This window comes from Pezoporus flaviventris, unplaced genomic scaffold (genome assembly GCF_033815535.1).
Source record: "Pezoporus flaviventris isolate CSIRO_AGI_PZ_B2104156 unplaced genomic scaffold, CSIRO_AGI_Pfla_v1 ptg000001l, whole genome shotgun sequence".
Taxonomy (NCBI): domain Eukaryota; kingdom Metazoa; phylum Chordata; class Aves; order Psittaciformes; family Psittacidae; genus Pezoporus; species Pezoporus flaviventris.
Window position 1 is genome coordinate 24,156,683 of NW_026892549.1, and position 27,216 is coordinate 24,183,898.

Consider the following 27,216-nt stretch of genomic DNA (forward strand, 5'->3'; position numbering starts at 1 on the left):
AGATAGCATGAACTGGAGCAACAATGGAAAAATATTTTTGAATATTTAAAATTTATTTTCTTCCTCTGATATGGGAAAAACTGGGCCTTAAGCAAAGGTAACCAAGAATTAAAGGAGAAATATTGTACAGTAACAGGAAAATGGCATTAAAACGTAGGTGGCATAAATGAATGTTCAAGCTTTGCCACTGCTCAGCACTCTTAGCACCCAAGACAAAAAAAAAATCCCAGCACTCCTTCAGGAAGAATACAGCAAGATTAAACATGAAAAACAGAAAGGACTGAAAAAAAACCTTAAATTAGTTCAAACTTCCCTTCTCAACAACCTGTATCACAGATGTATTTCAGAACACTGCAAATCAGCCAACATCTTTTTTTTTCTAAACCGTGACATTTGCAGCTAAAACATAAAAGCCAGAAAGCAGCAGGATTATCTCAAATGCTGATAAAAAGTAAAAAGTCTTCAATTTAAAAACAGATAAAGAAAAAGGCAATTTCACAACTAAGGGCTTGAGCACCGAAGACATTGTTCTAACACAAACAGATGAACTGTACAGATGTAAAATTATAATCAAGTTTCTACACACAAATAAAGCACAGGAGAAGAGCTAGAAGTGGTACTTAAGGATGGTGATTGTGACCTAATGTGTATAATTAAACCACTTAAATTAACTCAGCTGCCTTTGTTCTTTTCACAGAGAAATGGAAAGCAATAGGTAATAGTTCCACACTGAGTAAAGAATTTATTAGGACATCCCTGCCTAAAACTGCTTTGTCTTCATTAAAAAAATATTAGGAAAAAGAGTTGCTCTAAGTGATGAATTTCTAACGCTACAAAGTTAAGAGTTTTAAGATACCTACTCCAAAAAGCAGTTATTTGGCAAAAAAAAATGCTGCCTTTTCTGATTTGCTGTGACATATAACAGTAATGAATGACACAGCTGGTTTTTTAACTTTAGGACCTTTTTAACATTAGGACCTAATGCACTGATCACATTAGTCCAACTGAAAAAATTCTAATATAGCTGCAAATAGTTTCCTTTTTCCTAAACATGTAACTGGAAAAAAAACAAACAAACAAACAACTTTATTTTTTTTTCTAAATTGCATCTTTTTAGCCAGCAATAGCAAAATACAGCAAAGGTAACTTAAAAGTCAAACAAGGTGTTGAATTGAAAAGAAGCAAAAATACAAGTCAATGTTTCTATCCGTATCCTTTTTTTGATCTTGGAGACAAAGTACCAAACCAGCTTCCACACAAGCCTACACTCAAAAATTGCTGCAGGTAGCATGAGTAATGCCAGAGTTGATGAAAAGATCATTAACTTCTTTTCAGGGGCAGTTTTCAGGTTATCAATCCACAGAATTCACGCAAGTCATCATAGGTAAAATTCCAGGTCAAATAAAGCAGAAATAAAGATGTTCAAAATGTAAATTATCTTTGTTACCCATTTTTCACATGACATCAGATAAAATGCAGAGGGAAAATGTCATGATACAGTTTGATAACATGTGGCAGAAGGGAGACAGACTCCCACCACAAAATGGTACCTTTACAGTCCTCCTTTCCAGTCTTATCTCTGCTTTGGGAATACAACTTTATAGCATTCTATTTCTTATTAAGTTTTATTTCTTGTAACAAAAGTTGAAGTCAACAATAACAAAACTTGCTCTTTACCATATCCCTGCTGACCCAATTATCCTCTGAAGAGGTACAATCAGTTACTATGGTCATAAATATTCATGCAATGGAAGGCATTAATATTCAGAAAAAGGAAATTCACAGACTTAATTCTAATCCTCATGAAAGTGAAAAATTACAAAAATGATGAATAAATAAATGAGCAGAAGATAAGGGTTTGCAGCATATTCTGTAAGTTGTTTGTCATCAAGCTTCAGCCCCAGAGGTTAAATAAATGTACATGCAATCCTCCTGTACATCAGCATTATCTAAAAGTTGTTCTGATTGCCAACTGATTGTCACCTCTTGGGAACCTATCAGGGCATTTGAACTGCACGCATAGACACAGCACAGATTTCTTTGAGACATCTTGGCAGAGCAACCTGCTTATTTGTGCATACATGTATACATAAATGCACAAACACTTGCATGGGTGCGTGTTCATTTACAGAACTAATATTTGACTATGGAACTTGCTGAAAATAGAGAGGACTTTAATTAACCTTTTCCTATCAGACACATTAGATAGGGAGCCAAAATCAAAATAATACAAGTAGTCTTCAAAAACACCTGGGTAAACATCCTGGAAAAAGCACTCATAGTACCCATGTTACATAATTTTTTTTTTTAATAACAAAACTGTGTTGCCTATCAGAAAACTATAACATATGATGCACCTATTTCAACATAAATGTATTAACTGTTAACCAAACATACCCTCCCCTCTTGCAGGAACAATTTCCAACTCATATGCAAAATGTATTTGATTACATATTATTACATATTTTTACACAATATATGACTTGCTCAGTAATTTCTAGTTCCACATTTACAACGCCAATTAAATTTGCCTAAAAAGTTACTCATTCTCTCCTTTAAATGTCCCTCTGAAAGACCTGACATAATTTTTCGAATATAGTATTATTTTTAGCTTTACATATGTTTTCATGTACAACTGTATTAAATTATTTACTCCCACAATAAAATGTGTTTATACACATTTCAGATTTCCTATCCAGGTTTCTTATGCTAGATACACTAAGGCAAATAACCTATAGAAATCTTTGGTCTCTTCACACTGTGAGGTATACTGTAATTTAGAGGAAAAAATAAATATCTGTAGAGAAAATTAGTATATACAGGATGCTGTTACTTTTCACGATTACAGCTTGCCTGTATATATAAGGCTATCTAAATTTTAAATTATACACATAACTTCAATTACAGAGCTTAATCTGAAGCAAGCAATTGCATTTTGTAAAATAAATTAACGCTTCATTTTAAGGAGTTGTAAAGAAGTCCAAACATCTACAGCATGCCAAGTCATTAATGCACCAATTTGTCATCTCTTTTCTCACAAGCTTTGATCAACTTTTTCCATCTTCTCAATTTGCCTCCACATAGAACTGTTTAACGTGCTACAAACAGCATTATACACAAGTGCCCCAACATTTCCTGTCAGATACATAGAGCAAGAATCTGCTCTTCAACCGTTAGAGCATCTTCTCAATGGACACTGCATTTTCCGTAACAGACAAGCCTTCTGAAACTTAAGTGTTTTCTTCTAACACTACCTGTCAGACAGAAGAAAAATAATTATTGGAAAACAGTTTGCATGTCTGATTTTCTTGTCTTGTTTTATAGGTTAATATTAAATACGGAAATGAGAAATCTTTTTAAAAAACTGAGAAGTTAAAAACTCAATCTTTTTCCCATTCCAACTGAATGCAGATTACTAAGAAAGCAAGCATAATAGTGTGTGTAGCATTACCAGACAATTAAGCTAGCATATAAAGGAAAAACATAAGAAACATATCTACACTAAGCTTACTTAGTTCTAAGCAAACAACTCCTTTCTTTTGGGAATTCCCATCTCCCTCCCCTTCTTTTCAAACTAATCATTCTGGGAAGCAATTCCCAAACTTAGGGGGTGTGCTTCACATTTTCTATTCTATTACCTGCTGAAACAAAGAAAACTTTCATTTCCCTCTGCCTAAGTTTTATTTAGTGCATATCAGTAGCAGGAAAATACTTTAAATGTGTCTAACCAGGAGGCTAATGAAGGATAAAACACTTTCTCAGGTATATAGATTATGTTCCACTACAAAACAGGCACAATCCAATATATGAAAAATATGCCTAGTTGTTTTACTGTAAAACCCAGAAATGTTGCCAAATATATTGTTCCTGACTACTTCAGAATGCCTTTCTACAATTTCTTTTCCTTCATGGAAAGGAAATAGCATTAATTTACATATAATTTAATACATACAGGTGACAGGTGTCAGCCTTTTCATCTTTACGAGCCAAATAAAGAATAAATTTAATCTCCACTGAATGCGAGAGAAACAACTTTACAAAACTTCATTTACTTCATTCATTCATGCATGCATAATCTAACCAACATGCACTAGATCATATCGGCTTATGTAATAGATCACGTATAGGTGACACTAGGCTCATGGATAGATCATAGTAGGCTCACGTAAGATAGAGGGGGAAATAATGTAAAGCTACAGTTGAAAAAAGAAAAATTATTCTACCTTTTTACTTTTAAGCACTTGGTATTTCGGGCTCTGGAGATCTTCAATGCTTTCAGCAATTGGCTTATTCAGTGTTTCTGGCAGAAGGAGAGTCAGGAATCCCGCTGACAGTCCAGTGATTCCAAACACCACAAACGGTACAGAATGACTAAGAGATTTCTAAAAATAAAAATTCATAGTAAAAAGCCACCATTATTTCCTGCTCTTAAAATATATGATCCATATGAACTCCAGTCAAAGCCAGAAGGCTACAACTTTTCACTCCAGCAATCTGTGCAATTACTCATATACTGGTAGAACAAAAAACCCCAATAAAAGTCATTTCACAGAAACAGCCCCACACCAAAATTTTGTTTACTAAAAGAACTCAGATACTGAGTGAGCTTTAGCAGTATTGAATGTATTATGACAATCGTTTCACTAACAGATGAAATATTAAACACAGAACATTATCTAATTTCCAAAAAGGACAGAAGTCAAGGTATTTCTATACATCTTGTTCATTAATTCTTGAAATTGAGTGAATGCTATTTAATTTTTCATAAAACAAATCTTTTTCAAGACAAAAAAAATCAGCAAAGTGCTTTCGAGACAATTTAATAAATCTGAGTTACATTATAAGTAGAAAATAATCTTACCATAGAGGGCACAAATGGAGCCAAAATGCCTCCAAATCTGCAAGACATGGAACAGATACCCAAGCCAGCATTTCTGTTTCAAACAAAGAGTGAAAGACTTGTAGTTTCAGAATACACAACTGAATCACGTATGAACATGTGGTGGCACTGCCAGAACCAACTTACACTTCATTTTTTAAGTTATCAATAGCCTTTATTAAAAAAAAAAAAGTTTTTCAAAGGCTTCCACCAGTTATAGTGAAGATTTTCTAAGAGTATCTGCTAGCAAGGTGAATCACACCCTTTCAAACCCTCACAAAGCCACCCTGTTGTGCACTCCTTCACAAAAGTTTGAACAGAGAGATTTTTCAACCTGCCATATAGGGCAATTTAATTGGACATCCCTGTGCTGGATGGGGCATGATTTCAAAACCTGGCAGGATCTTTAGACGGAAGATCCTGAATGCTAGCTCTAACTCAGGCTGTCACTATCAGCCTCTCTTCTGCCACCTCAGGTTGCACAGATGAAACAGCAGTGCTTACCTCCAAACAGAAACTAATTAATTGCCAGTGTGAAACCTGCAAACATCTGGCCAGATGTGTCACTAGAGGGGCTGTGGAATTCTGCAATCCCTTCAATTTTCAGCCAAGTTTAAAACAATCCCATCTAGACTGTGACAATCAAAGCCTAGGTTAGAACAGCAGGAGCCTCTTCAAGGATCCTCTTCAAAGAAAGTTAAAAAAAATAAAAAATAAAAAAACTTCCTGATAAATACAGAAATCTTCCATCTCTGTATCACTCCTAAATATGGTATTTAAGAGCTCCTTCAGAGACTGGCATTGGCACCATCACTGAGACAGCAAGAACCAGCTCACAGTGGCTGCTGTTCTGCCTACATGTCTCAGTTGCTTCCTCTCATTCGTCATCATCATCCTCAGTCACACCACTGAGCTGAGCTGCTTTGGCTCACCCCGTTTCCTTTTTCTCCTCCAAAGACAGTAACAGGATTAAAGATGACAAACAGAGAGGTGACGTGGGTCACTAGCATACCAAAATCACCCACCTGCACATCCCTTCCTAATGGCCCTTTGCACAGGTTAAAGGAAGCGGTTGACAATGAGAAACTTTGAGTGACTTTGCTATAAAAATAAAACAACAATAAAAAAGACAAAGCAACCTTCGCTTTTATCAGGTCTTCTTGGGAAAAGGGAATTCGCAACCCACACTTCCTCACATTAAGGCAACATAAAGCCAAACCCCAAAAGACAAGGTCAAGCATCTTCCCCTGTCAACAAAATCTCTGAACAGATGACACACCAGTCTGCGTGTGAACCATTCGTTTAGAAGCATTCTTCCCACAGACCCTAAGCCTGTTCATACCCAGAGATGGAGAATTCCACAATTTGGGTTATGCAGAAGAATGTCATGGTATCCAAACGAAAAATGCATGATTGCCCAAGAACTACTAGCAAGTATTCTTGAGATGCTGCACGGCCAACATCTGACCACCCAGTCTTACCTTACTGCCCTGGTTTCACCACTCTCACTAGAGCACCTACTAGACCTGACTGACTGCATGTGCTCCTACAATCCCATGGAGCACCCTGCTGAGCTAATGCCAGCCAAAATAGCTCTACAAACAGGGTAATCACAGCTCTGCTCAAACCAGTTTTTCCTGCTGCAGCTGCCTGCCAAAGAACACATGCCATGCGGCACTCCTCGAGGGGTATTTCAGCAGAAAAAAAACTGTGGGTTGTAAAGACAACCAGAGATCAAAACGGCAAGTATTTTAAGGGAGTACAAACTTTACCTGCTACCACTGACATTAAGTGAAAACACAATAGTTTCCCCACTGTGAAAATAAGCAAATGAGCCTTCCAAAACTACCCTAAGACAGTCCAGTGGCCCCACTCCAGTTTCACTCATCACATATAAGGATGTCATCAATCATTTTCGCATGGGGAAAAAGAAAAAAAACAATACCAACCAAACAAACAAAACAACAACAAAAACACACACATACACACACCCCCCCCACACACACACGCAACAACCAACCAAACAACGAAAAGAAACCAAACCATGAGTTTGGCCTTAAGTCTATATTATTAGAGCTATGATTACATCTTGTTCCCAAATACAAGGTCTTCCCTTCTGTCCAAAATGCAATGGTATTTTTAACTTCTTTCTTTTTTAACTTTTTTTGTTCCTGAAGGTATTTTAAAGACACATCAAAAAGAAAAAAAGCCCAAGGCACATACACAGTTTCCAGCTTGCAGCACCTCCCCATTTCTAACATGAGGTGTAGTTGTCATTACACCATGTATCAGTTAACTTAAAAAGATAAGTAAGATAAAGCAGTAACTTAAGATAAGATAAAGCAGGAAGTTTTAAATAAGGAGCAGTAATACTGGAGACATTTAATTTTCCTGCAAAACATCCAACTGGATTAAATAAATTAAAAAAATTAACAAGTGCATTCCACCTCCTCTCCACTGGCTATGAATGGTCCATGTCTCCTCATACGGGGGGCCTAAGCTCCGCTGTCAGAGCCACGCCGGGATCAGGACAAAGCTTGGCAAAGACCACCAGATGGTGCTGGTGGTTCGCTTTAAATTAAACACTCGCCCACCAATGATTTTCTTGCATAAACTCTCATACTTGCAATTACAGTACCAGAGATATCAAACATTTTAAAACACGTAAGTTGTCACGCGAGGCATTCTCATACGGTTTAAATTAACAGTTTGCCACATTATTAAACATGAGTGGTCTAACAGCGTGCGACTTCTTGTACTGTCCTTATTGCATTTTCTCCACTGTCAGTCTGTGTATGACACACAAAGTTACTTTTTTTTTGCCAGAACCTTAGTGGGGATTCTCAAGTGAAACAGCCCTTTACTCGATTAATTAAAAAAAAAAAAAAAATCTTCCTAATCACAAACACTTTGTTTCAAACGCACAGACACACTTCTGAAATCCCTGCTAGGTTGGAGCTGCCACACACTTAGCACTGAACATCAGTGAGACTTAGGAAGACAGCATCGTATGGAAACACAGTGAAACAGGCAAAAGTATTAAAATTATCAAAATATTAAAATATTTTGAGATTTATTTCTCTTGATTCTCAACTCCAGAAAAGCGGAGGGGACAGGAAGAGTCAAAAACTGCCCACTTCAAGAAGAGTACAAAAGTTTGGACTGGGAGAATGTAAACAAACCCCCACACCCAAATTCCATCAGTGTGTTTGGGACTTGCATATTAAACCTAAATCCATGCCAAGAACCACAAGTCAGTATCTGAAAACAGACAATCTACCTCCACCCTCACAAGTCTGATTGCAAAACACAAAACCTGTATTCAGAGTCTAGCTTTGTATGCTTCCGGAACATATGGCAATTTGTGAACCTCGCAAGAGAAAAAAAAGCCAATCCAAGGAGTCACTCACATTTTTATCTACACACACCCCACCCCCATACTTTTCCCCATCAAGACCTCAGTGTCCTAGAATCAAGTGATTTATGTCACCACTTTAATTGCTTCTGCAGTGCTACAGGACACATCCACCAGCTGGAACACCTTCCTACTCCACATCAGCTTTCAACTTTCCTGCTGTCTTTAAAGAAGGACTCCATTTCTGCAGTAGTTTTGTAGTTGCTGCTTTTGAGCAACTTGTGCAATATGGCTCAAATTCTAGACACTGAGTACAGTTCAGAGAATCATGTTGAATCGAGATGGGGCGAGAAGAACAACACTCTGTGGTACTGTATTTTCTTATCTCAGATTTATCTTGGGACAACAGGAGAGAGTAACCTCACAGAGTCCATAAGAACTATGAAAAATAAGGTTTTAGCCCACTTGTTCATGAATTACATGGTATAAAGCAAATTACTGTCATACATAAACTATTAAAATGAGTTACATTATGAATATTTAATTAAATAACAAAGATACAGATCCTCACTTGCTTTTTTCAGCAGGGAAACAAGCATAATGAAACGGGAGATACAAGTATAGAGACGTAATGTAAATAGTTCTTACTGCGTAGTCTATGTTTATGCTTAAGTCAGCATATACTTCCACCACATAATTATGTCTGGTTCTGCATCCTGTGATTTTATCCTCCAAAATCAATAGTATAAATGAGAAATACAGCACTTAGCACAGCAGTGTAAGAAGCTGGTTTTCCTCTTTTTGTTCCACATTCAAAGCTAAAGGCAGGTGCCACAAACAGCCCAGGAAACTGCATTGGTGCAAAATGTGTGACTGATACAAAAAAAACCTTTCAAGCCCTGTCAAGCTGCCTTAATTACAGAAAGAATTCATATAGCTGTTTCAGGTAAAAGTCGTTACAGATAAATATTAAAGCACAACAGCAGTCAGTACCACCATGCATGAAAAGTATTTTCATTTACCTAGAAGCTCTGGTAATTACCTCAGTACTGTTGGGTACAGTTCAGATGTATAAATATACAAGATGTTGAAAGCAGCACTGACCATCATTTTTCCACACAAAGCTAACAAAGTAGAACTGAAGAGCAGACCTTTCAGGAAAAACAAAAAACAAAAAACAGAACAAGCATAAATAGTCTGGTTTCTTACTTTCTTTTTTTTTTTTTTTTAACTATGTTGAAAAGCAGTATTTCAGTTCTTCCCAACCATTTTAACAGCTAGAATCAGAACTGCTAATAAAATTATATTTAGCACCAAGAAAACTGGACCCATTTTGGCAGGGGAAGTATAAAACTATCACAGCTCTAAATGGAAGGACTAAGACTTCCAGCTCTGCAGTCAGAATACCTTACCAGGTAACAGCATCTTCTGACAGACATCATTGCCTCCTTAATTTATTAGACTAAAACCATAAAACTTGATTCACATCCTTTTGGGACTTAAAAGAACAAGTGCTAATGCAGCCCAGTTTTCTATTAGACAGAGCTACATTGGCTAAACTGAAGCGTGCATCATTTAAAGGCCGAAAGAAATCTGTCCTTCATTATCCTGATTTGATTGTGTTTGCATCATCCATTTTAATAAGAAAGAATGAACACTCTGATTAGCTGCATTTCAGGTTCTCTTCCTCAGCACCAAGTTCAGCATGTTTTGGTTTGGATCAAATTATGTTGATTAAGTAATGGAAAATCTGATTGCTTCTCAACTGACTTTTAATTTTTGCCCTTCTGTTCATCTGATCAAGTCAGATTCTATTTCAACCAAAGCAGAAATTCATTTGTACATAAGGTGAAATCCAGAAACTTTATTTAATGTTTTTAAGTGTGATGCATTTCGGCAATTATTTCTATAATTCAAGCAAAACAGATACATTTTCAGCCAAATTCCCCTTTTGCGCAGTGGAATGTTGCATACAATCACAAGGTGGAGAGGTGTAAACCTGGTCCTCAGAGCCTCAGTGGGTACTGTCAGAAAGCTGGGACATCCCTTTTCTTCCGTCAACCAAAGATGAAATGATGAAGAGATTTGTAATTCTCAAACATGTTTTAAAATATGCTGTTTCTCTCCCAGGGAGACTTAAACAGCACACTGCACATCTATGTGTTCAAAGTATAGCACTAGTGCACTTAGGAAGTTTTGGTCTTACTATCAAAACAGAAGAAAGAGTCTGTTCTAGAAAGAGAAATTAGCACTCAAAGTCAGGAGCAAATTTAAATTAAAATGTAGTCTTCTCCAGGTTCCCTCCCTCAGGGGAGGCTGAAGGCTGGCCACATGGGGAATTATTGCAGGATTAGAATCTGTGTTAAACCTCTGCACATCAGCTTCCCTGGGTAAGCCCAGACATTGACATTACATTTTCCTCAGAGCCTTGGAACATATTTTTTGCAATTCTTGCAGAGAAAACAAATGGTCACAAAGATGCTGATGTTTAAGACCCTATGGAATAGGAGTTATGTCATTACTAGTCTCACTTGCAGTGCCATTATGTGGATTCATCCTCTGGCTGTCATCTTCATGAGTAAAAGTTCTTTTAAGAAACTTAAGCAGTACTTCTAAAACTAAGGAAGTCTTTAAATCTACTTCAGAAAAAATATCCACCAAGAAAGGGTCACGCTCAATGCAAAAGGAAATACCTGACATTAACTCAATTACACCTCAGCTCTTGTTAAAGAATTGCAAATTTTCTTTCCTTTTTCAGTGAAAAGTGTATCAATAAAAGTCACAAAAAGTTGTTATGTTTTCAGCATAAGAAGATATATCTAATTGAAAGTTAAAATCTAGGTACCCCTAGGCTAGAAGTCTCCTTTGCTTGCTATAGCATAAAGCAGGCACAAAAAGCAATGTCTTCATGCTTTACAGCAACTTTTGAAAAAGAGTATTACAATTCCATTCCCCCTCCATTGCCACTCTCCCTCACTGTCTTCCAATCTGATACACAAATTAACTGATGAGTTCTAAGTGATAAGGTAAGAGGGAGCTGAGGATCTTTAATAACAACGTTATTAGTTTATTCCACAGGGAAAATTACTTTTATCAGATTCTCAAATCAAGTGAAAGTTACAGACATGAGAGGCAAGTGCCCAATCTCTCATTAAAATCTTAAATCCCTTGTAATAAAATCAAGGATCTTATTGCTCAGAAGAATGAAGACTTAGACAAATGTAAGAAATGTTCTCCTTACTGATAGGAGCATCAGACTAGAGATGCAACAATCCTCACCCATCATCATCATGCTTGGAGCCGAATTTCTTTCTACTTAACAGACACAGATCACTCTGAGCCATGAACCAGCTTTATTCATACCACAGCGGAAAGTAAGATGTTTTAATGGGGTTAAAGTTAAGTCAACTGGAAAAGACAGACTTCCTGAAATTTAGCAACTCTTCAAGAATTATTACCCTATCCTGACTAGTCACTACTGCTTTTATTTTGTTTTAAAATACATAAAAAGAAGCCCAAAGAGCAAACTTGTTCAAACAAAGGAAAAAAAACTCTCAATAAAAGGTGCAGCAAAACATCTGAGGACTTGAATTAATACAAGCATGGCAAACGGGATTACAGCATTTTTTATCTCTCTGTTTTTCTTCTTGAGACTTTTCTAAGATCAGCTTGAACTGGATGCCAGACAGCATTTACCACTGTTAGGGATAAACACAACCTACAGAAGGCTACCTTGTAATAACATCACTGGTGCTTCTCAGTTAAAACACTTTTAAGGTTAAAGAATTTCTACTGATGCAGTATTAAAAAACATACAAGAAACCACTTCTGTTAGTGTCATATAGACAGGAGTTTTCAGTACCTAAGTATTAGTAAACAAAAACTGTACTTGAAATGGAAAGTGAAAATACAAAACCGAACATGTGTTACTGACAATGCTAAAAAAACATCGTATTCTGAGATGAGAAATATACTCGATGATACTCCATGTCACAATGACGTGTCCTCACAACTGCATAGCACAGGAATACGCATCATGAGACTGAGAAAGGCAGCACGCTTCTTGCCATCCCCATTACTTCCATATTGCAAGTCTTCCATTTCTAATTTTCAAGTGCCAAATTATTTTTTTAACGCTTTCTAGTTGTTTGGGGTTTGTAATGATGAAATAACCTTCTAATGCAGGAAAACCTCCATTCCTGTTCCTATAAATATTACAGGCCACCAAAACAAAATTAAAATTAAGCTCAGCATCCCACATCATCAAGATCTGGTCTAACTAACATTACACTGCACTGCAGTTTGACTATTAAATTCAGTATTTTAAGGTAAGCTGCTTAATAGTGATAAATGAAGGCAATGACAATATTTGAGACAGAAACTTCAAAGAGCCAAGGGCTTGCAGTCAGACAAACTTAGTCAACTAACAGGATCAAATTATGTCTGCAACAAGTTAAAAGCAATATAGACAAGAGCCTGACTTCCTGACTAGCCCCAGAAGAAAGAGGTATAAATGGTTAGACCTTTAGGCCCTCATATACTTGGTCACAAAATACTCATTAATTTGTTTTGTTAGCTTTTATCTAAATTAACAAACATCTACTTTAGCAGCATTACACACTTACCTGCATTTGTTGGTACAAACATGGTAAATATACAGGCAAATCCTGCAAATATCAGAAAACATGTCATAGTTTTACGTCTTCCAGACCTAGAAGCAAAAGAGCATCCAGATAAAGATGGAAACAAAGTCACACAGTATACTTTCAATTTGTCTGCAATTACCAACTTAACCTATTGTAACTTGGTAAGTGCTTCAAATCTTGCATTATTTTCCTAGTTCTGGTACTGAAGTCCTCCCACAAAAGTTTTCTAATTTCTAGCAAAGCTCTGATTTTCAAGCTATTGAATATGTAGCCTTGAGAAGAGCCCATCTACTTCAGCAACAAGAGCTCCATCTTCTCTTCTTCTCTATATGGGCAAGGCAATGGACCCTATCACCAAAAGGGTACTACGGTGCACACACACAAAGATCAAATTTCATGTTGGTCAAGAAAATGCAATTCTAATGCTTCCTAATCCGTGTTTCTCTTTTACAACTTTACATAAATATATAGTCATGACACACAGTAAAGCTGTTTTGTATGCATTTCTGTCTAGCATATGCATAGAAATAAGCAAAGGTTATTTCTACTGCCTACTGCTTTAAAAGACAACAATGGGATGCAAAACCATCAGTCCATCTCCACATCTGCCATATTACAATTTATTTCATCATTATTTGCAAAGGATCACAAATAGAGATATTCACAGTAACAGTTTGCAGGCATGTAGAAATAGTATAAATGCTTGTTACTCTGGGAACTCTCACAGCTATTTCTAACTACTGCCCTACAGTAGCAGAACCACAGCTTATCTATAACAAACAGTAATATTTCTAAATATTTTTGCAACAAAAAAGCTACACTTTAAGGAAAAACCGAATGAAAATGGTGCAGCTGGCTTGTCACATTGTTTTGCATTAAGCACCTAAAACTACACACATCCTTTCAGGAAACCAAAAGATTTCATTTTACAACTAATTTGACAAATTACGATGGAAATAAAAGACATAGAAAAGGACTTGTGCAGTTCGTGGTTTAAATGCGTGTCCTTGACTCAGGCTTCTTGGGCTAGAGGTGAAGGTTGGCTGGTTGTTTTCCTTTTTAGCTTCACAAAGATGACAGATTTTTACTGCCCAAAAAAACTGAAAAGGTGACATCCTCACCTGACTGAAGAAAATAGGATTTTTGCCACTGATCTCAGTGAGACCAATTACAAAGATACTCAAACTGAAGGTTACATAAAACCCTGAATAGCTTTGGGTTGCCAGACTGTTTGGTCTTTGGAAATAACCACCCACATAAAGGATGGCCTCCAAATAGCACTGAAATGTATGAAAATAACAAGGTAATCAATCATTCTACCTTAATAAAAACTGAATGGCTCTCACTTCGAAGTTCTCTTTGAAAAGTTTAAGTAAAAATGACCAATGCTAAAAATTGCTTTCAACTGCAGTTGGTAGGCAGTACAAAAACAAGTCATTCTGAATAAAATATGTAAGAGATCTATCTAAGCTATAGATACTGAAATAACTAGGCTACTCACTTTTTTTTCCATAAAGACCAAGCTTTTTTTAAAAACATTAATCATTTGATTTACTCAAGAGATGAGCTTTTCAAAGATGAACAAAACTAAAAAAAAAGAGAAGAGGCAGAAAAATCAGAGTCCCATTTCTGTACCAACTGCAGAAACCCCTGCAGCAGAGTAAATTAAAAAAATAAAAATTAAAAAAAAACAACACTGTTTAGAAAACCAGGGAAGTTTCTTCCTCAGAAAAAGGTTAACATTGTTCTAAGCTATAAACAAATATATGCAGAAAACTAGGAAATAAGCTTTTCTTACCAGGATTTCTCAATAAAAAACAGGCATAGAGGAAATGCTGGAACTTCCACAAGACCAGAAAGAGCCACATTTAAATACAGATTTCCTCTTAATTCACCAGCATTTAAAGTTAGTCCATAGTACACAAAGCTGCAGACATACCTAAAAAAAAAAGCCACAGAAGTTACACTATTAACGTAAGTTGTCTTTAGGACTAAGAAAGTATTTAAAAGGGAAATTATGCCAAGTTATGGATTAGTTACATTGAGTTACCTGCTAGGAAGAGAGCTCTTAGTTGCCCCCACAAGGGAAACACGGCAAAGAGAATAATTGCTGTTTAATTAAAAAAGCAACTTCTTGAAAGAAAAAAAAGCATGCATCCATATGCACAGCACAACTTTCAGAATTTCCTATTAGCTTGCCTTTTTTCCCTAGGTTATTCAGCAAAGCTAGTAACTGTAAGCAGCTGATGCTTAACTGTTGTACATACAGTTTTCTTTCCAGGGATTCCTTTGCAACCATTGATTAACACCAAGTATCTTCTGCAAACCTTGGAAAGGCTTCCCCAACAAACCTATTGTATTTTCCTTGGAAAGAACTATGCCCACACATCCCCACCCCACAGAAAGCAACACTGGCTTTTCAAGACAGTACCTAATATAAATCTATGCAATCTGTATTTTGTTTGCCTCCGGTTTTACTCCAGGGAACCCGTGTAATGGGCTTTCGGGCTGTTAATGCTTATTCTTGCTGCAGATCTCTACTCTTGTCTAACCCACATAGTTCTTTTCTTACTAAGGGTGGTTCAAATCCACATCCTCTCAGTAATTCCTGCTTCAGCTTCTCATTTCACTCAATGTAAATATTATGTTCTCATCGGATTACTTCTTAGGAGGGTTTGAAGCAGTTTCTAAGTAACACTGAACATAAAACACAACAGCTATAATAATGAAACATCAACTTTACAACACATCATTTTAGATTATTATTGTCTGTCACCAACTGACAAATTTGATTTAGAGGACAGGATTTTTAAAAGGATGAAAACTTCTAATCACTTCCTTGTGCCTGACTCAGTCACAGCCTCAGTACCTTGTTATTACATACCAGATGTACATCAGTATAACAGTTTGCCACCGAAGGACAGGGTGTTTTACTAAGTTTAGGATACCAGGTGCTGATACATCCTTTCTGAAAGTTCCTGCATTTGGTTTTAATTTCAGATTTAATCTCTCTTTTCCATTACCAAGGGCAATATATTGCAATACATCTTCAGCTTCTTCCATTTTCCCTTGGGAATACAACCATCGTGGTGATTCTGGGAGCATACTAACAGGAAAGAACAGAAAATCAACTATGATAAGTTCATTCCTATTAACACAGCACTCACTGAAGTCAATCTTTCCACTTTTCAAATCAATGTTTAAAGTATCCATACAAAATTCTGAGAAATCATTCCACTGACATTGTTTTGCCTATCAAATTCCACATACTTGATAATTATACAGTCATCTTAGACAAGGATTGTTGGAGATGCTTCACAAAGCACTCAGTCATGCTAGAGGAGTTTAAATGTAAATGTTGACTTCTCCTGAACTGACTTCTTAGGAAATGCTACACTAGCATTATCCAGGAAGCATCTTGCAACCTAACTGTCTGAGCAGCCCAGGCAAAACTTTGTTTTCACGAAGTGTATTTTGAGCTTCTCCATTATGGGAAGGCTCCAAGTTGGAGTGAAGAAAGAAAGAAATCTTACAGGGAAATTACTTGTCAGGCTCCAGTACCAGCTCACTGGTGCCCACATTAGGTTGGAAACCTCTTATTCTCAAGTATAATCAGAATATCCTTACTTACCACAACTTCAGTTCATGATTCCTGATTTGTTTTGGGTTGTTTGTTTTGGTTTGGTTTTTAGGCCAGAGAGTGTGCTGCTACTTTTATGAGCCGTAAAAAAAATAATGGATTATTTTTAAGTGAACCTTCATTTTCTCTGGTACTCTTAACAAATATACATCCTACAACCAAACTAAGCTTTCAATACTTTGGAGGATCCTAATGTTTTTAGTATTTGGGAGAAGTAATTCTACTTCACCAGAAACAGAATACCATAGAGGAAAATACATTATGAAGAACTTCCTTCCTCAGCCCAAAGGCTTTGTTTTCCTTGATTACAGGAAGCAGGGGAGTGGTGTTTTTTTTGTGTATTCTTTAACATCATTTGTTTCAAGATCAGATGTATCTAAAAAAGAATTGAATTTTTTTTAAATGAAATAAAAACTAGAAGAGGTTTTTTTCTGTGCTGTATGCTAGACATTCCCTGTATTAATGTGTAGGCAACCCACTAAACCAATACTTTAATTTCTTCTACAGCATTCACTAGTGTCAGAAGCATACAAGTTATATTACTTGATATGCTAGAAGAATATTTTGTAACAACACAGCCAAGACAAAGCTAAGCACTTGCAGTTCCTTAAATACTGATGCATTTCATAATTGTTTTTATGCTCATGCCAATTTAGGAATTCTGAATAGGAGCACCTAAGCACAACAGTGCTAGGAACACACACAAGGGACCTCAAAAGCAAGCAGATACATACAGTATCATGCTAAAAAGGCAATTCCAAGTGCTCTCATTTATTTCCCTTTGCATACATATGTCTCATGAAAAGAAACTCTAAAATCCCTCTAGGATCACTTCCAAAACTTCTCAAGCACTGAAACCCTTTCTTGGCAGAAGGCAGTGTTCCTGGCTGATGCTCCAGCTCGCAGCCTCTGGCAGGCCTTCCCTTCCCCAAGCAGATCTGTAATCAAGTTTTATTGGACAGCTGGCATACAGCTGCTCTTTGCAACACTGGCCACCACAACTGTAACAGCATGCAGAAACAAAAGCCTGTCTTCTGAGTAACCCTGACCTGCTTCATTTAAAACCACTTCTTCCTCCACAATATGATTTTGCTCTTACTTGGTTCATAAAGCCATACAGAAAAATGTCATCCACCACTCCCTTGAACAATGACAAGAAAAAGTAACTGTTAAATTGCTGCATATTTTTTCTTATCATTATAATTCACATGAATCACTTACAAAGAAAGAAGAAGGAAGATGACCCCTGGGGTATTCGATACCAAGGCAAGGTAGCGCCATTCTCTTACACAGTAACCCAGCAAAGCATAAACTGCAATGCCAACTGCAAATGTCAAATTAGTTAATGAACCTGAAAATACAAGACCAAAATAGTGACTACAGAAACCATCGGCAAAAGAAAATAAAACAAAAAAAACCAAAACAAACAAAAGAACCCTAGCCCATATATTATAATTAAGTATAATATGCAATCCCAATGAAGAATAACTTCATATAATATATGGGGGGATCCCCCTTTCAAAAATATAGGGTGGTACATAGGAAAGAGCAAGGGACAAACAGAAACCTACAGCCTAAAGAGAAAACCTGAGGAGAGGAAAGGAAGTGTTGTGAATGAATGATTTATTTTGGTCTATTAAGTTAATCTTCAATAGAGGTAGCAAGCTGGCACAGAAATTGGAAGTTATAGAAGTTCAAGGACAGTTCAGTACAAAACCAGCTGCAAGCCAGAGGTTTATTGCAGCAGAATTCTGAAGAACAAGCACAAATAAATGTGTTAAAAATACGGGATCAACTTGAACTCCAGAAGCCTAAAAACAAACCCTCTGCAGACTAACAAGAGATCTTGTACTAACCCAGAAACTCTTGGCTATCACCCACAAAGCCTAGCTCACAGCCAGCACCTAGGAGAGCTTCTTTAACAAAGCTGAGCTCACGCAGCACCTCCCCGTCATTCAGCCCCTCGTCAGTTGCTCAGCCCCTCTTTCTCAACATCTGAGCAAAACTAGAATAAAGCACCGAGTGATAAGCAGCAGGACTGTGGTTTTGGTCCATCAGCATGCTGGCCCTGCAGGGAGAAAGGATGGCAAGAGCCAAGAGAAACAACAGCGCAAGGGAGAATGAGGGGCAGAAGAGAAAGAGGGCATGAGTCAAGAAAGTAAACCCAGGAGAAGAAAATTCAGTACTTTAAGTGGGAAGATATACATGAACCACAACTGTCTCGTAACTCCCCAGGAGTCCACAGAAGAAATACGAAAAATAGTAGCATAAGGCAACTGAAGAAACGAGAGAGAAAGAAACATGCTCACAGGCACAGCAACTCAGTATTTTGACCATGTTTTTCCCCATGTTTTGCTAGCCAAAAGGGCGTTACACTCTGAGCTACTCCAGCTTTACAGCACTCTGATGTGCTTTTTTAAGTCTTGGCAGTGGCATATGAAAAAGGAGATTTAAAAACACTGGATGGTCAGCACATTCAGCAGTGGAAAAAACACTACCCAGGCACTAAGTCATTTCATGGTCCCGGGAACCTTCAAAGAACACTTTGAATAATACCTTCCCCAAGATACCATACAGCGTTGTTCAGAAGGTGGCAGAATCTGCCAAAGCATATATTCTTTTTTTAATATAATGCACTGTAGAAATTGAGAAATTTTAGGACTCAATGTACCAATTTTTAAAACCCTCTATTTTGCTATTTATCAAACTCAATCCCACTTCCTTAGTCGGTGTACCTTTCCCACACAAAGAGCTTGGATCTATCTCACCACGCTTGCCTGATTTGCTACAACCTGACAACCTTGGTACAAATATAAAATATAAGGTATTGATAGTCAGAACAATACATTGCACAGTAATAAAAGATTAAACCTTCCGAAATCCCACCTGTAAATGACCAAAATGATTTTCCTACATATTCTTGTGTTAGGACAAAAGACACGAGAGCCATTCCACCATTCACAATTCCAACAAAAAACCGTGAAACTGCAAATATGTCATAACTCGGAGCTAATGCTGTGACATATCCAAAAATTACATCCAAAAATAGACCTGTAGAAAGATAATAAAATTAGTAATTATTACTTCTGCTGCACAGCTTGAATTCAAAAGAAAGGCAGAGACCACAGTCAGTTACTGACTGTAATGAGTAGTCTACAGTACTCTTGTCTCTCATCTCTCACATTTGACTTCCTGAAATCATACCATATGAAAATTACAATCATTTTCAAGTCACACACTTGAGGTCTGCCATGCCAAAGATGATGTTCTCTTGAGATGATGTTACCATTAAACAAAAACACCCTTCCAGCTGCAAACACAGCTGGGAAACAGAACCCAGGATATGAGTAACACACTCTAAAGATGTTCAGTATTCAGGTATTAATTTTCCTCCACCCTCTCCAAACAAAAGCTAATTATTTTTATTGAGAACAATATGTCTAGGCAGTGTGTGGAATATGGTGCTCCAAAAGTGACAGGCATAGCAAAAAACACATTACTTTTAATCTCCCATTGATATTCTAGTGACTGCTATGCTGCTTAGCACAGTCATAGACACCAATTTTAGTGCTGCTCTACTCTAAGTGGAAAGCTGCTACAGATCGTTGACTCTGTATTACTGAGACAGCAGGTGACCCCTGGGTAGCCTTCAGGTAGAGTGGCCCACAGGCAGCAAAGAGATGTTATCCATACAAAATGCTTACGAAAAGCCTTTCAACAATCTTACCTGAGATATACACTGGTTTCCTGCCCAGTTTGTCTGACAAGGGGCCAAATGTAACATTTCCAATAAGCAATCCAGCAAAAAATAGGGATGATGCAAGGCTTACTTTGTAGGCTTCTTGTTCGATTAGGTACCACTGTCAAAAAAAAAAAAAATGCCCTTATTGTTGAAAGTATCAACACCAAGTTGTTTACTTCCTCAAACAGACAAAAAACCTATCAAAAACTACTAAAATTCTTCTCTTGCCATTTCCCACTTGCTTTATATCCAATTCAAATTTTGTTCAAAGTAAGCAAACAGTAGTCCTGTTTTTTCCCTAATAGACTCTCACATCTCTTTCTGCTTTCTCTTCCCCAAGAAATTTCATCAGAATATAAACTTTCAACTTCATAAGTGTGATTAGTTGTACCCCAATTCCCAACCTTTGGCAAGGCAACCTATTTTGAGTTATTAAAACAAGGGAAGCCTGAACTGGTATTAGCTTAGCCATTTCTACATTGAACAAGCTTAACTATTTTAATAAGCAGGTAATAAAAATTATTCATTAACAAGAAAAACGCATGTTCAAGACTTCAGTACTTAGAGAGTTAATGCTGCGCAGCTCTGCTTCCTGAACCATGAGTAATCCCTGGTGCCCTTCCTCATCATACACATGTTGAACTTTTGAAGAAAAGCTGGAAGGGATTATGGAAAGATGCCCTTGTTTTGTAGTTATCAACTACTCATTGGTACGTTAGTATCTTACCGTGTACATGCACTGACAATCAAACAGAAGTTAGAAACAAATGATGGGTTTCTCTATAAAATGTGCTTTTACCTCATCCAAAAGCTAAACCTAGGCAGCATGATCAAAAACTGTGAGAAGAAAATGAACTGACAGTTGGAATGAAACTTGCAGCGATTCCTGATGGGGCAAGGCACAGAGGCAGCTTGTGCAGCCCCTCCACTACAAACAAGGAGAATCAACACTCAGAAATGCACTTTTGAGACTACAAACATTCCTGACATCATGAACTTGGGAAAGAATGGTAATCAGAAAACCCTAAGTGATTTTCCAGGAAAAGAATTTAACTATTTAATACAAAATGTTATCCAAACCAATATTTAATCCCTAAGTATTTCAAATAATTCCTAGTGTGTTTACTGGAAAATTTACTTATGGCAACCCCTCAAAACATATGCTTTTATTCAATTGGAACTCACATAATTGCAAAGTACAGAGAAGACGTGGCTCCATCCACCCAGCAACCCACCCGCTACCTGTGCTCTACCCATCCAGCAACCTGCAAGACACTGGTAGCAGGAACAGATTTAACACGTTTACGGGACGCTTTCTCTAGTCCGACCTACTCGGTGTTCCAGCACTTCAGAGTTTTGGGGAACTTTGGGGAACATCACCAAAATAAGGGAAATAAACTTTGCAAAAGCAGCTTCCTCTCTCAACACAGAGCAAGAGAAAAGATTGCTTTTGCAAACCATTACTTGTGCTACTTAGCATGTTGCTGGAAGATGCTCAGATTTCAGCAAGTCTGGTATAATAATCTGTGAAGAATAACTTGTAAAAGCATGTGTCTATTTTATTTGCACAAAAGGAACTTGTTAAGTATTTGTCAAAATTAATTGTAGCCTGCCAACAAAAATGTTGCCAATTTTGCTATCACCAAAATAGGCATCCTCTCAGCTCTTTAAATCCACATGGAATTTGATTTAGTTACTAGACTGCTAGCACACAGCAAAACGTTGGCCAGCATCTAAAGACTCCATGAAAAGACTATTTAGCAATATATTTTTAAAAACTTAAGTTATGGAAATTAAGGGCAAAATAAACTTGTTTTGACAACTCTTGAGAATGACTGCATTTTGGAAATGGGGACACTGACTTTAAAAACATAGTATTAGTTAAATTTTGCTGATTTCTGATTATAAATTAAGCACTACCTTGTATCACACATCTTGCTGAGAGTCTGAAACTGAGGGGTGTTCTTGGAAAACAGGCTGTTTCTAACAGGGGACATGATCCAATATTGCATCACTCCTTATGTCAGGTCACTACATTTTTCCAAGAAAAACATTATACACTTATATTTGGGATAATGGGAAGGAAGCAAGAATCTGGCACCAGCTACAGCAAGTGCTAACCTGTCTTATCCAAGTTTACTGACAACCACTCCAAGAATTCAAGCAGCAGAACTCTTGACAGTTCATGCTACAAGCCAAGCCACCCACGCAGTCTTTTTTTCTGGCACTGGCTGTGATGCTTAGGTCACTCCTTCTTGCCTGAGTGATTATAGCCCAGGGACTAGCGAAACACAAATGCAGCCTCCCTCGTGGAATTCATAAGGCGTGAGGATAAAGGGTCAAGCTTCTGTCCCACTCAGCAAACTTCAATCTGTTCCATCTCCTGCTTTCACCACACATCAAAATACACAGACCTGTGGTACATGAGTTTCACTTTCATACAAGTTTTAACCTTTAAGATATATCTTCTGTGGGAAATTAACACAACCTGGTAAAGTTACATCCACAGCAGATTGTGGAAACACACCAAATTGAACCTTTGCCTGGTAGAAAACAGGCACTGGGAGGAACTCATCCTAAATTCCAGAGTTGTAAACTTTAGTCAAATAATCATTCTTCTTTAGTGATGTCTTTGTTCATTAGTAATAAAAGAAAACTGAAAACAAATAAATAATACACGGAAAGTTTAATATAAATTATTATTAGATTTATGCTAGGAAAGATAATACTTTATTTTTAAATCTCAAAGTATATAAGTAATGATGAAATAAAAGAGCCAGAGGGGTGGGTTCCAATAACTCTTAACGGTGTAAGCAAAACATTACACTAAGCCCTGCTCAGCTTTTACAGGCAGCACATCCTGCACCCTTGACACAAATCCCAAGAAGAAATGGTTAGATGCATGGAATTACTTGCCTCAGTTACTATAGAGGTGAAGTTGTCCACAAAATGGATACGCTTGGCAAGTTCAGCTCTGTTCACTGGAATTCCTCCTTGGTCTATATGATACTCAGGCACAGCTCCCACAAGCACAATAAGCATTGACTGACAAGCCACATATACCTTAAAATAAGGCACAATCATTTACCCCAAACAATCCCAAGAGACCTTATAGAATACTGTATGCTTTTCATTAAACTGAAAATTAACAATTTCCCTTTACCCAGCACCACAAAGAAAATGCAGTCAGTCTACTGTGTTTAAATTCCCAGATGTGGTCATTGAGGCTGCTGTGAGCAGCGGGTACCACTCCAGAGATACTGGTACACTTTCAGTGAAGACTTCATCTTGATGCCCTCCTTCCTATGGCAGAGCTGTTCCATTTGTTTTTATAGTTTTGCAGCCAGGCACAGGAAAGGAAAGTATTAAGAACTTCATCATAGTTTCATAGCTGAGATCTTGAGATCTAACATTTAGATCAAGATTATTATTAAAGAAAAAATACAATAAAACCAAAAAACAAACCTATAAAAGAAATCTAAGGTTATATTTCTAAAAGTCTTCATTTGTTCTGTCCATTGCAGAGACTGAAAATTTAACCTGGTCATTATAAAAAACAGAACATGCAGGAACGAAAACCATTTTCATGAAGAAAATATTATGAGAATATTCATCCATTAATATGGGTGTCAAGGTGGTCTGAATGTCTTCCACATTTCACATCTGGTTTTATTTTTCACTTTACATCTTTTTTTTTTTTTTGCTTAAGGTAAAATACAACTAACCTCAGGCATATCCACATATTGGTTACTTTCAGCATGTTACCATTGATAGAAAAGTTTTGAATCTTGAATGGCTCCCTACATTGGGCCACAAGTCTTTGCGTGGTGCATTCAGTTGGACCTTGGTTTAATTTGGCACTTTATCCTGTGCTTACTTTGGACACTCCTCCAGAAACAACTTACAACAAAAACCTGCACACAGCACCATCTCCCTCCCTCACAACAGCAGTCTGATTCAAAATGCAGGAGGAAGCTATTAGGAAGAAACTAAGCAAGTGAAAGTGTTTGCACACAGGGTGTTTAAAGGCAGGCCCTGAACACCACGTGTCACAAGAGATGCAAAAGGGAAAAAAAAAACAAACCCACAGTTGCTGCGGTCAGACTTCATTTCCTTCCACTTCGCACTTAAAAGGCTCTCTTGAAGTGAAGAAGCGAAAATGATGGGCATAGAAACAAGGAAAGCATCACAAACTCTGCCAATCTGAGATGTAAAAAAGCACTCGGGCGAGAAAGGGGGTTGAAAAGCAACTCGCAAAAGGAATAAACCCCACCAAATCCTTTCTGAAACGCCCACGAGCCTGAGGGGGGTACACCAGGCTGTTTGCCGCAGAAATGCCAGGAGGGTCACTTCGCCACTCTTCCCAGGCCACGCGAGCCCGCTGCACAGCTCCGGTGGCGCGGCCAACAACCCGCAACCCGCACCCCATCCCGCCGCCGGGCGGGTCAGGAAGCTGGTTCCGAACGGGCACGGGCATCCTGGCGAACGCGGGAGAGGTGCCCCGCAGCATCCCGCGCCATGACACACACGGCGGCCCCGCTCTTCCTCCGCCCGTCCCGCGGCCGCGCTGCCCACCCTCCGCAGGATGCTGCTGCTGCTCGGGAGCGAAAAAGAAACCAAACCAACCCCGAACAAACTCAACAAACCCCAGCAAACACGAAGAGCGGGAACGCCGCTAGGAGCGGCTCGGCTCGTACGGGGCGCGGCGGGCTCGCCCCGCCTCGGCCGGCTCCGGCCGTCGGCGCCCCCCGCCGCTGCCGCCTCACCTGCAGCAGCACCAGGAAGGCGGTGAGGCGCCGCTGCCCGCCGCCGAACTCGCCCGCCGCCCCGAAGGCCTCCTCCAGCCCCACCGCCATGGCCCGCCCGCCGCCGCGCTGAGTTGGCGCCCCCGCCCCGCCCCACCCGTCCTCACCTCACCTGCGGGGTCTGCGCCCCAAAGCGCCCGCCGGCTGAGCGGCAACGTCCCTAGCTGAGGGCAGGGACCTGCTTAAAGAAGACACTTCCAGAGCAGCCGCGCGCTAGGCACAAGTATCAAGGCAGCCGCTTCACGGGGTGAAGTATTCGATTAGTTAAAAAGCGATCCGGAAGAATCACTGCCTGTATGTGCTGAGCAGAGTGCAGAGCGTCAGCAGGTGGGGAACAGTCTTCACCGCTACTCCAGGAAGGAAAGGCTACCAAAATACGGGTTGCTCAAGGTAGGATGCAAACGGATATGGCCAGGCCTCTTCTCCAGCAAAAAGGCACTCGAAGTGGAGCTCCAAGAGACTCCCCTGGGAAGGGCAGAACAGCTCAGCAGCTGCTCCAGGGGTGTTTTAAAATCGGAGCAATTCTCCCCCTTTCATGACCTCAACTTTAAGAGAAGCAGGATTTTTCATCAGGATTAATTAGCCTAGATAATTACAGTTTGCTAACAAAGGTCAATTTTGCCCTGTGGCCTTCTCCCCAGGCTGCTGTCTGTGGCCAGGTCTGGTAATTGGGCACCTACAGATCCAGACAGTGCTGCTTGCTTCTTCAATAAAACAAATTAAACTGCCATAAATACTCTGCTTCCCCTGTGGCTCCCATTCAGTTTGCAGAACACCACCTCAACGCTCCACCTCCTATGGACAACAGGAAAAACTCCAGTGAAGTTGGCAATTCTAGTATTAAGAATAGAGATTAACTATTATTAATTAGACCTGGGGGAAAGGGGTTTGACAAAAGCACGGAAAGCTTTTGGTGTAATTCCCTCAAGACTGCAATACATGTGGTTATGCGTTTTTTCTAGCATTACATTTTAAGATGCAACTTCACTATTACACTAGCTTTATGCAGGGCTTTTGGTTTGGGTTGGGTTGTAAGTCCTTCTCCCCAGTTAACCATATCAAGAAATTCTTTCCTTCAAGGCAGTAAGTTAGGATGCCCTCCCCTTAGTATTCTTACCAAGGAGAACTAAAATTACTAGAAAGACTGGATGGGATGGCACACCTCACTGAGGAAGCAGTGAGTGCCATGCAACATACAGATGTTGCCCAGGAAGAGCTCGGTGAGGGTCAAAGTGCTGCTTACCTTGGAACTGTGACAGTGTGGATAAAAGACTTTCTAAATCATTTCTGAGCTTCCTCATCCATGTAGTCACTGTACATTAGCAGGCAGTAGTGAAATCCTAGGCTTTATTGAAGTCCTTATAGCCTCTGCTTCAGCTGCTTTCATGATTCCTACCCTAATTCAAACAGAACAATCTGCTGCTGAACCTTGGCAACCATAAACAAGACAGGCTCCGTTCTGTTCCTGGGCAGATCTACAGGAAGTATGAAAATAATTTTTGAAGTGTACTGATTTTAGAAACCTGTCAGGCTCCCGCTCATGTTCAGTGGTCTGTTTTTCCACACTGGTGTGGAAAATACAGAAACTTGAGGTCTCAAAAAAAAAAAAAATTACATATGTAGCAGCACTATTTTAGAACCACCAGATAATCATTCCCTGAGCAGGTCTCATCAGCATCATGTTAAACAGCAGGAATACAGTTTTTATCCCACACTCACGACTGTTCCTGCTACCTGCAGAACATTGTTTGAACAAATAAAGGGAAAAAAGAAAAAAACACAAAAAAAACAAAACAGCAATGTTCCCTGACACCCACAGTTTCTTCAGAGGCAGGGGCTTTGTACTGTATGAATTGTTCTGACATTAGAAACTGAACTACTGCAAGGTCCCTTACAGTATTTGCTCCTGGAATGTATTCCCATAATGCTTAGGAGACAGTAGCAGTAAATTGCAGTAAATTGTAGTTTTCAAGTCTTCCTCCTCAATTAACCATATGAAGAAAGCCTTGGGGAAAAAAAAAGTCCAGAAAATGTGGTAACAGTGTTTTTTTGCTTGGGTTTTGCTAGAGGTGTTAACAGCTTACTTGAAGGGAGGTTTGAAAAAGGAAAGGCCCAAGTTCATCTACACATCTCCTCCTCTGGGATACCA

The 27,216-nt window shown here is 38.6% G+C and overlaps 1 protein-coding gene across 6 annotated transcripts; it reads right to left on the reverse strand.

The window, feature by feature from the left end:
- Nucleotides 1-2,525: 2,525 nt before the first annotated feature.
- LOC133266901 (solute carrier family 22 member 15-like) lies at nucleotides 2,526-25,377 on the reverse strand. 6 transcript variants are annotated; one of them, XM_061448643.1, is made up of 12 exons: nucleotides 25,180-25,377; nucleotides 23,179-23,325; nucleotides 20,248-20,380; nucleotides 19,407-19,571; nucleotides 17,742-17,871; nucleotides 15,765-15,986; nucleotides 14,679-14,819; nucleotides 12,860-12,945; nucleotides 9,277-9,385; nucleotides 4,862-4,934; nucleotides 4,224-4,382; nucleotides 2,526-3,254 (listed from the first exon to the last, which is right to left on the reverse strand). In XM_061448643.1, the coding sequence occupies exons 2-12, from the start codon at nucleotides 23,302-23,304 to the stop codon at nucleotides 3,231-3,233; spliced, it is 1,368 nt and encodes a 455-aa protein (XP_061304627.1). In that variant the 5' UTR covers nucleotides 23,305-23,325; nucleotides 25,180-25,377; the 3' UTR covers nucleotides 2,526-3,230. The 6 variants fall into 6 exon arrangements, with proteins under 6 accessions (XP_061304627.1, XP_061304604.1, XP_061304635.1 ...); XM_061448620.1 differs by lacking the exon at nucleotides 25,180-25,377 and adding an exon at nucleotides 25,029-25,133; XM_061448651.1 differs by lacking the exon at nucleotides 25,180-25,377 and adding an exon at nucleotides 24,687-24,764.
- Nucleotides 25,378-27,216: the final 1,839 nt, after the last annotated feature.